This window comes from Sceloporus undulatus, chromosome 5 (genome assembly GCF_019175285.1).
Source record: "Sceloporus undulatus isolate JIND9_A2432 ecotype Alabama chromosome 5, SceUnd_v1.1, whole genome shotgun sequence".
Classification (NCBI taxonomy): domain Eukaryota; kingdom Metazoa; phylum Chordata; class Lepidosauria; order Squamata; family Phrynosomatidae; genus Sceloporus; species Sceloporus undulatus.
The window spans coordinates 34,356,911-34,367,950 of record NC_056526.1 but is presented as its reverse complement, the minus strand read 5'-3'; the positions used below and the strand labels follow the sequence as shown (position 1 = coordinate 34,367,950).

The window sequence follows — 11,040 nt, the reverse complement described above, 5'->3', positions numbered from 1 at the left end:
AAAACTATCCAACACAACTCCAATACAACAATACTCTACTCCTCACTACCCACTCTACAACCCACACAATACATTGGGATGTATAGTCATTATTATAGTCAATGCATGGTACCACCCACTGTTGTCTGTTTCCACCCAGTAGCCGTATACATCATTCTCATTGGTTCTCTTGGTTCATCCTACAATTAATGATTTCATCATCTCAGCCTTGACCACTTAACAATTGTCAGGTGTGTCCAATTATCCACTTTACATTTCTTGTCCTTGGCATTCAGGACTTGTTAATTCCATTATCATTTACACCTGTGTGGTTCTCAATTGGCTTCTGCTGAGTCACCCTGACTCTCACATACATGTTTTATTTCTTTTACTGTATATCCCATGTTGCTTTTTCCTTAACAATTGCTTCCCTTACACTCCAAATGTTTTACAGTTGGCCCACAAAGTTGCAAGTTGAATACCAGCCAGGAGCTCATAGTCAACTCAGCCTTGCATCCTTCCAAGGTCACTAAAATGAGTACCCAGCTTGTTGGGGGCAATTAGCTTACAACTATAATCTGCTTAGAGACTGCTTAGGTGGTATGAAGCGGTATATAAATGAAGCTGCTATTGCTCTGTATCCACAGATTCTTTAACCATGGATTCAAGTATCCATGACTTGAAAATATTTTAAAAATACATAAATTCCAAAAAGTATTGATTTTGGCATTTTTTATAAGAGTCACCATTTTACTATCCATTGTATTTAATGGGATTTGAATGTCCATGAATTTTAATATCCACAGGGGTCCTGGAACCATACCCCAGCAGATACTAAGAGCCCACTATACTTTAAAAGGCCATTGATACACACTAGGGTTCTGCCCTATTTGTTCCTAGAGAGCTGCTTGGGGAGGAGGCATTTCCAAAACCGGAATGACCACATTTAAACCCCTTAACAAAGTTCAACTGGGATGAAATTGATCCACCACTAAAGCACCCCTGAGAGATGGCCATATAAACTTTGTTTAAAAACCAATAATGATGGAAACTCCATCATCTTCTGAGGGAATCTGTTCCACTGTTGAACAGCTCTTATAACCAGGAAAGAGTCCCCCAAGCACATTTATTGGCTCACACATCCTTCAGGGACATGGGACTACTTTTATTTTATTTTTGCATTCACATAGCTGTTTTAAGTATCTTGTTAGGGGACAGTTGAATTTGTAGTCAAACACATCAGAAAGGTGTAGTCAAACACATCAGAAAGGGTTGGGGAAGCCTGATTTCAATACATACCTAAACATGAATGGAGCAGCTTGTGGTGTCCTCTTTGTGAAACTGTAGTATGTGAAGTCACCTGGAAGGTGCCCTGTGAAACATGCCTTATTTCTGTTCCTCATTCCTCAACAGCTACTTTTTCCTGGTTCTGTTGTCTAAGACAAATCAAATTATCTCTATAATGCAAGAGAGAAGAAATGCTCCCAACCATGTCTATTCACAATTGTACTCTTTCAGATTAAGCGAGTGTGGTGTAGTGGTGTGAGCACTGGACCATCATTCTGGAGATATGGCTCAGCCATATAAACCCTTTCAGCCTCAGAGGATGGCAATGGCAAACCCTCTCTGAAGAAACTTGCCAACAAAACCACCTTAGGGTTGCCATTCGTCAGAAATGACTTGAAGGCACAACAACTACAAGAACAAAACTAATTCCATGGTGGGCTTTGTGGTCTTCTACATATTGGTGGGCTGCAAGAACTCTTATGGTTCCTAAGCATTCGCCAGCTTTTCTGGGATTGCTGATAATTGCACAACAGTAACACTGGCAGAGAACAGGTCCCCTCACTCTGCACTACATGAGCAGGCTTCTTTATACAGGAGCAGGTCCACTTGAGAAATCAATGTTTAGAGCCATCCTGATATTTTCATCAGGCATCCTGATATTTTCATTAGTGAGAAGTTGCTTTTTTAATGGAGAGTCAGGGTACTTTTCTCTGCTTGAGGAAGCTGGCCAGAGGGCAGCAGCTGGGAGTGCAGGCAGGCAGACGTCTGTTAGAGGAGAGATTTCCCTGAGGAGAAGAAAGATCTGCCTAGCTCTGTTGTGTACCCATAAAAGAATAGGGTGGAGCCTGCACCCAATGTGCAATAAGAAAGGAGAGAGGGCAGCAGACAGCTGGAAAGGGGGAATAGAGGAAAGCAGTCCCCTTTTCAGCAACAGCTCTCTACTCGGTCAGTGCTATACAGCTTGGAAGACCAACTGCCTTAAGTCTGATATTCTCTGCACTCTGGCTGTTCCTTAGAAACTGGGTTGTTGCTTTTCTTTTTGTTGGACTTGTAGGACTTTTTCTTCTTGTGATGGGTCCTTGACTTCTCTCTCTCCTGGGGGTCATCTGGGCTAACTTCAGATGGAGCTCACAACAGTGGTGCTGTGATCATCTGGACTCAACTGCCTGGTCCTTTTACTTGTTACTAGGAAAGTATCTGTCACCTGTCTTCTACTATCTGGAAAATCAAGTCTCCCTAGCTCCTGTGTCTCTACCCTGAGGGCTTTCCCATACCCTTAGCTGTGAGTGGTGGAGTGTGTGTTGTCGGGGGTGGGGGTGTTTTGTTTGTTTAAGAACCTCTAAGGCCCCTGTTCTTACATTCTGGGAGTATTTTTTAGCCAGGAAACTTGGTCTTTTTTCTCTGTCACTTTACATGTGGAGGAAGGTGGATGTACTAGACCAGGATTTGCACCACACAAGTGGGCTGTTCTCCTCTTTGTGGGCTCCAAAGAGGAAAGCAATGCGCTGGTGTCTTATCCGGGCCTTCTCTGGAGTTACCCTTCTTCTTGTGAGCATGGTGCTGCTCTCCACAAGGCATTATGATATCCAGGAGGAGACCTTTGCCTTCCAAAAGCATGCAAGAGGAACACCCAGTAGATGGTCAGAACAAGAGATGAGCCTGGTGGATGTGAGGGACTATAGTAGTCACATGAAGCCAGAAAATAAAACATCCATGGCTCATGTAGCTCATTCTATTGTTGGAAAAGGTCTGTTGCTTGAAGATCTTTTCATTGCTGTAAAGACAACCCAGAAGTTCCACCAATCCAGGATAGGATTGCTGTTGGACACCTGGATATCTCGGCTCAAACAACAGGTTGGTATGAGGTTGAGTAAGAAAACTGAATGAGCTATTTGCAGTTTTCTCCAAATTGGTGCCCTCCAGATGTGTTGTTGTTATCCCAAACCAGGATGTAAATGGATCAACTGGTTTTGGGTAATAGGTAGTCCTCCAACACTTATGGAGGAATTAGCTTGGGAAAGTCTGAACTATTGGAGCCAGAAGCCAAAGGATGTCTAGAGGAATTGAATTATTGCTGCGAAAAGGAATAAGACTGAGAAATGCCTCTCAAGTAAGGGCAATTCTGTGTCATGTTTTTAAAAAGGTTTTGAATACTCTCATTGCAAAATGTCTGTACTGTATTTATTACATTTATGGAATGCTTTTCTCTAAGAAGCTCAGGGTGATATACAGGGGTGGTTGATGTTTTCATTGTCAGTGGGACTGACATCTGCTCTGGATTTTAGAATGAATTTTAAAGGAGCTAACAAAGATGCTGAATTATTTTGGGAGGACTGGATCCAGTATCTTGGAAAGCTTCTTTCAAGTTTGACCTAAAAAACAGAATGGATTTGTCGTTCTCCTGAAATGCAAGCCACTAGCCATTTCTATTGGGAGAGATGATTCTCCACTCTATAACAACTGTGTGAGATAGGTGAAGATGATGCAAAAAAGCTTCTGGGCTATATAGGGATCAGCATAATGGGTCTTCCAGGATTAGAATCTGCTATTTTTAAGAAATGCACAAATTTGATTCTTCTCATTGTAGACCTGAAAACTGTAAGGAACTGGTACCCATGCCCATCCCATTTAGATCCTCTTTTTATCCACTGGGTAGATGATAACTGAATAATGTATAGTAAGCACAGATGATATAGTCCACAGATGGGAAAGTACCAAGTGGCCAGTTGTTCCAAATGGTGTCTTTCTGGGGCTTTGATGTCAATGGTTGGCATATCCCAGAAAAGGAAGACTGGGAAGCATGAATGGATTTCATGTAGAGACATCTTGGGGACAAGCTTTGGAGAAAGTCAGATGCAGAAGAACTGCCCCAGTCTGGTCCGGCTCTTTTCTGTGATATGCCAACCTGTGTTTGCCCTACACTGCAGGGAGGAAGCTGCTGACAATTCAGAACTGAAACTCTTTGAGGTCTTTGAGATGGTAAAGCCCCTGAAACCAGCTCATTTATGAGGAAGTGAAACTTGTGAGATTCTGTGGATGAAAGCCAAGGAAGGAACCACCAAGGGGCCAGCAAACATATAGTATGTGTGTGATTCATGCACACACACTCACAATTGAACTAGAAGATTTTGCTTTTAACTAGGAACAGTAAATTGACAGCCACAAGGCTGAAACCACCTCCTAAAGTAATTTTATTTGTCCTCAGGCTCTGGTCTAACCTGCTTTTAATCATGGTACTGAAATTAGTTGCTAATACTGTATCTTATTTTTAAAAAATTCAAAACATCTCACCATCAGGCATTAATGTGCATCCTGCAATAATGCTGTTTCCAGTGGGAAAGAATTATTGCTTATTTTGAGGGAGACAGTCCTCTGATCACAGATACATATGTAATATGTGGTTGTGCAAAGCTTATTTTGGGATTCATGGGGTAGTTTAGGCTCATCATCATTTTACTGACTGAACTCTGTTTAGAAAATATCCAAAATAGGGAGCAAGGAACTAGAAGTACCTTCAGTACTTCAGTCCTCTTTTAAAATAACATATACTAAAAGGGAAACCTTTTCTTTTTACTGAAAGGAAAAGGAACAGGGTTTTTCATAGCAAACATCCTTATTTCATGTCCAATTATTTTTCCAGATAACACAGTATTGAGTAGATGAATATAGTCCAAAATACATTGTAGAAATAATCCAGTCTAAGGCCACTTTAACTGCCCTGGCTCAGTGTTGGGGAATCCTGGGAATTGTAGTTTTGTGGGACATTTAGCCTTCTCTGTCAGAGAGCTCAAACTACAGTTCTCCGGATTCCGTAACATTGAGACAGGGCAGTTAAAGCAGACCCAAACTGGATTATTTCTGCAGTGTGTTTTGGACCTATGAGTGGCTTTCTAGGATCTCAGATATTATTCTTTCATCACCTCCTACCTGCGATCCTGTCTGCACTGGCTTGGTAATTTTGGGGGAAACCTGGAGTAGCCTGGCCCCACAGTTGCCCCAGCCTCCCTCTGTTACCTTAGTCTTTCCTTATCATGACGGGCAGCTGTTCACATGTGACCCACTTTGCCACCCAGTGTGGCCACTGTGGTGGTGAATCACTCACTTCTGAGGTCAGAACAAGCTGCCCAGCCATGATCCCATGGTGGGGCATTTTCTTCTGACCTGAGTGAAGTGACCCATGGTGGCAGTGGCCATGCAGAGTGGGAAATGCATGTGAACAGCTGCCGGCATCAAAATGGAGGGCTCTGAATCATCCAGGAAGATCTGGAGCAACTGGTGGTATACCCTGGGTTTGGCACTGAATAGCCTGGACTTCATCCAGAGTGTTTGCTCCAGACTCAGGGACTCAGTCCTGCATTGTCTGGTCTCCCCACTGAGAGGACAGGGGAAGCCAGTTTATTTGGCCCATGCAGAAAGGGCCTTTGTTTCCATTTTTTAATGGAACTCCACAAGGTGAATGTGACATCTTCTGTATGTAAAATATATGATCTGACACAGATGTATGCTCCTTCATGTGTCTGAAGATTTTGAGTATGCCACTGCATGCCACTAGCTGGAGAATATCAGGAGAACTTTTCATGTTCTGTCTGTGAGCTTCTCAGTGAGGCATCCAGTTGGACATCTAGAAACAGAATGCTGGCGTAGATAGGATTTTTGTGTAATCCAGCACAGCTCTTCTTCAGAATTTCGAAGTAATTAGTTACATTTAATATAACATTAATGGAGGAAGATTATCTTTTTGGGTGACAGACTTAAGAGAATTTTAGGGTTGCCATACTGAAAACTGGAGAGGGTTCTTGTATCCTTAATGGGTATGTAGAAGAGGGAATTTCACCAGATATTGCTTGCCAGACAACCAAGTAAGAAGGAACACCTGCTGAAACTCCCTATTCTACACAACTATTAAAAGTAAAGTAAAAATACAGAAGACCTCTCCAGTCTTCATTCTGGCAATCCTAACAAAAGGGAATACTTAATTACCTCATTGGTGTAAAGAATGATATTTTCCAGTTACAGTGGTACCTCGGGATACGAAATACCCAGGTTACGAAATTTCCGGGATACGAAAAAATCGCATTGGAAATCATTGTTCCGGGTTACGAATGTTGTTTCGGGTTACGAAAAATTTTTTTGGTGCTTTTCGGCGCTTTTTCGCATGAAACGCGGCTTTTCCTCATTAGCGCCTATGGCAATTACGAAGGCTTTTCGGGTTACGAAAGCGGCCGCGGCCGCGGAACGAATTAATTTCGTAACCCGAGGGAGCAGTGTATATTTAAAAGTCCCCATTTGTAGACGCATACAATGTCAGGGGATATATCTATTTTCTGGGGTTATTTTGGGATCTTTATGCCATTTGGGGCCTTTTTTGTATCTTTTTTGTATCTTGTATGCAGGAATTTCTCAGAGCTAATGCTACTCTCTTATCAGTTCTAAGGTTGTTCCTCTGAAAGGTAACGGAGAGTAATGGGAAAATGGCAATAACAAAATGAGCTACTTTTACAATTATTATAGTGAGTAACAGCAATGAACAATCTCCAGGACACAATAACTTGTAATGGAGATGAATTTCTTTTATAAAGTAACTTCCCAAGCTCAGCTGTTTACCATGCATGTAGAAAGCAGATACAGGGGGAATGCCTGCTGCCACAAATTCACATACACACAGCTCCTTGAATATTCCAGTCCTTCCACTGTTCATTATGCTTCTGTTGATCTATGTCATCCATCATTTTATTTCACCCAGGAAAAATAACATCAATGCCTCTCACTTAACCTGAAAGCAAGTAAAGTAAACAAGCCACATGATCAGAAACAGATGGATAAAAGGAAGGAAGGAATTTGGAGCAGAATGTGATGATTTAAGGCAGACTTAAAACCTTTTGTTGCCCAAGATGGTGCAGCAAATGATACTTCACTTAATTTGTGAAATTTTCACAAATTAACCAAGTTATTTTGGTACCTGAGGCATAAATTCAACAAGCATCTCTGCTTCATGGTGGAAAAAAATGACAAAAATAATAATTTTGTGTTTTTTCATGAACCCGACATCTGCACCTGAGGTGACTGCTCCATTTGACCTAATGGTAAGGACAGTTCTGATAAGGGTAGTATCTCACCTTCATCACTGTTGGGCAAATCTCATGAAGACGTGACCAGATTTAAGCATACACTTTGGGTAAACTGCCGTACCGCATTAGTTCTCCTATACTTCTCACTCAGAGTTCTCTTCATCCCATTTTGCCATATATCTGTATTAGGCAACTAGATATGCATGTGGCTTTGGCTGCAGAGAATGATCTGTTATGGATGCTTCATCAATGAGTTTCCCACAATGGGACAATTGTCTCCAAGATGGGGTGAAAAGTAACTAGTCAGGGATGGTAGCTATAAGGAATCAAATTAGCCAGAAGGAATAAATGGTATCTAGCTTGCTTGGGCAACCCATGCTGAAAATATATTCATATGTTTGTGTTTGTTTAGCAATGAGGGTGCATTACAAAATGGCTGCCTCACAGCTGTGACCATTTAAAAATGACTGCCATATTTAAAGAAGCAGAAAAAGAGCTAAGATGACAAAATGGTACAAAGGAGGAATGACTTACTTCAGATGATTTTTGAGACAGAGAAGAGAGGAACATTGATGTTTACAAAACCTTATGGTTTCTGGGCCTCTTCATACATCATGTTTTTAGGTATACATCTACAAAACTAAAGTATGGACAAAACAAAATGTCTGGAAATACCTGTTTCATAGAGATACGTTTGTGAGTGAGGTGGCATGTGACAGATACAGAATTAATTTTGCTAATGTGTGAAACAAGCCTATGAATCTGTCTATTGATGTGTGTCTATCCACCTGCATTCACACACTACCAAGAAGTTGAGAAAAAATATCTTGAACACTTGTGAGATGTACACGGATAGTTGGCCAAAATACTGAATCTCTTTCAGGGGTGGACATCGCTGACTGTCATAAGGCTTGGAAATTTTCATCACCAGTCACTGATTTAAGGAACAATTCTCTTCCATATTTTCTCCACTTTCTTTTATTCCCAGCAGATGTCGTTTATCCTTAGATATTTTTGTTTGTGTCGCCTTTTCCTCTGGTTCTTCTCCCTTATAGTTGTCCCTTAGCAACTTTTATTCTTTTGGAAACAAGAGACCCACACTAGTACAATAGTATCTCATTTGGATATGTAAAAAGGCCCCGCCATCGCCAGACCCAGGGGGAGGCCCATGTGCCTTGGTGACTGTCTGAATGACTTTGCCCTTCTTTCAGTGTGTAATACAAGTGCAGTGTTTAACCAGCCTGCAGGCAGCTGGTGGGGAGATTGTTTAAGGCTTGTGTTTCTCTCTTTCAGTCCCCTTGGCTTTCTGAAAGCCCATTTTCTGCTTGAGAGGAGCTATTCTTTGCTGGACGTGATCTCCCCTTTGCCCTTGGGATGGGAGAACATGCCACATAATGTTGTCAAAAGGGGCTGAGGGAGGGACTGGTGGTAAAGGAGGAAGGTTCGGAAACAGTGGAGAGATTATAGGTCTTTTGCACACAAACAGATGTTCTTTTTTAAACTCAAGTTTCCTTTCATGACATGACAAAGCTTCTGTTAAATCTGCTATTAGATATCTTATGGCCTTCAGAGCAGGATTCTCTCATGACTAGTTTCATTGTTACACCTCAGGTTCATGATTTATTTAGGTGCTAAATCAGACCAGATCTTTCAGCCAATAGTACTGGTGTCCAGACGCATTTAAATGGCCCATATCTACACCAGGGTTAGTGTCAGCAGTACTAGGACATCCTTGGCACTGGCACTGGGGCATCAGTGTCCTGACAAGGCCTTATCACTGGTACTGAGGCCTGTCTTTCTCCCCTACCTTCCATTCTAAGTGCAGCATCATGTTAGGACACTGTGGGAAATTTAAAATGGCTACCTATCTTGGCTACCAGATAAACCTATGTGAGAGGAGATGCAGAATAGGGTCCTCTGGTGTCAGCTTTGGCATATGCTATATCATTAAACCAGTTTCAGACCTACTGAACTGGTAAGGCAACTACTCAAATGAAAAACTCTTTTGGTATAGGATGTTGCATTTATCTTTTCATGAAGATGTCTGTTCCTGACAATGATCAGTATTTCTTCAAAATTATAGAAGCAAGTTTACTGAGGCGCCACGACACCATTAAAAAACAAAAAACAAAACAGTTTTCATATTGGTTTAGATTTGCATTGTAGAACAAAAAAGCCACCAGAGAACCAGATCTTTTTTAAAAAAGAAATAAAATAAAGAAATGATTATCTATTAATCTGTAAAGATGACTTTTCCTCAATTCCTCTCTCTGTCTCTACTTCTTTAACCCCCCCCCTCTCTGCAAAGATAAGCCAGATGCTTATTGCAATAATAATATAGCACTTTAAAAATATCCGTACCCATTACAACCTTTATTTCACAGCATCTCTGGCATATTGGGGGGAGGCATCATTTTTCCATTTGTACAGAGAAAATGCTTTCTGAGTGTTCACAGCACTTCATGTACATTACCTCAGTAATAATCCATCTCAGACGATGCATGCTCAGGACTGAGCAAGTTATGTGGCCTGTCATAGGTATGGAATTCAGCAAATGTTTGACACTGGAATAACCCTTTTTTTTCTTCTGTTTCTCAGACACATGTCTTCACAGATAAAGAAGACGATGAGCTGCAGGAAAAACTGGGTAATCCAGCCCTTGGCATTGCACAACATCTACTAACTGACTTCTTTAAGCTGTGTATTGGGAAACCTCCTTGGTTAACAGCATTCTGACATATTGCCAACATTGGGGAAGAGCTATCGCTCAGTGGCAGGCTGCATGTGTTGCATGCAGAAAGGCCAGGGTTCAATCCCTGGCATCTGGAAGTGGAGCTATTAAAGCTTTCTATCTGAAACCCTGAAATCTTGTAGATGCTGCCAGACTGTGTAGATAATTACTGAGCTTAATGGACCACTGGCAGCTTCTTACATTTGTGCCCAAAACAGCTTCAAGAGGCAGTATGGCTAAACATCTGCTCACAACCATAGTTCATCGGGGCATCCTGAGAAGAGTGAATCTCCTTTTCCTCTTCACTATTGCAGTCTTCTTGTTCACCCATCTCTTCCTGTGGAACAGCTTGCAAATGAGCAGTCAAGCAGTATTAGTTAGAAAGATTTGTGCTCACTGCTCGCTTTTTCTGCGGCAAACAGAAATATCTGAGGAAGAAAAGGAGCAGCAGCTGTGGTTGGTGACAGAGCTGGAGGTGACAGAGTAGATAGAGGGGGGACATTGGAGCTACCTTGCCCCCAAAATGGAGCAGGTACTGTTCCTGAGAGGATCCTTTTCTGTTTGAGAGATAAGGCCTGGTGCATTCTTGAGAGTTGTCAGATTATTGTGAATAGGACTATAATATGGGTTTGCCTTAAGTCAAGGCCTGGGCTCAGTGGTATCATTAAGGGGTGCAATCCACACTGGGTGACACCTTAGAAGAGGAGTGACACCCAGCCAGACCTCCCTACTGGTGCATATTTTTGGCCACTGCTGCACCCTGGGTAGGACACCGGGTGACACCTGGGGTTTGGACACCATTGCCTTGGCTGAGTCTTAGATCTAATGAAGGTGTGTTAATAGCCTAGGGCAGTTGTGATGTAAGCTAATGGGAGTTACCTCTTAGAAGGAGATTGAGGCCATATCTGTCCCCTGCCACCAGCTAAGGATAATTCATGAACAAAGGAGAAAATTGCAAGCTTTTATTTATTTATT

The 11,040-nt window shown here is 41.9% G+C and overlaps 1 protein-coding gene across 2 annotated transcripts in view; it reads left to right on the top strand.

The window, feature by feature from the left end:
* The first annotated feature begins 2,173 nt into the window (after positions 1-2,173).
* MFNG (MFNG O-fucosylpeptide 3-beta-N-acetylglucosaminyltransferase) overlaps positions 2,174-11,040 on the top strand; it is a 39,284-nt gene continuing 30,417 nt past the window's right edge. Inside the window, exons 1-3 of one of the 2 annotated variants that reach the window (XM_042470851.1) lie at positions 2,174-3,120; positions 7,326-7,349; positions 9,933-9,981. In XM_042470851.1, coding sequence (XP_042326785.1) covers positions 2,680-3,120; positions 7,326-7,349; positions 9,933-9,981 — 514 coding nt within the window. In that variant the 5' untranslated portion in view covers positions 2,174-2,679. The remainder of the gene's footprint in view (positions 3,121-7,325; positions 7,350-9,932; positions 9,982-11,040) is intronic. The other variant, XM_042470852.1, reaches the window with a different exon arrangement.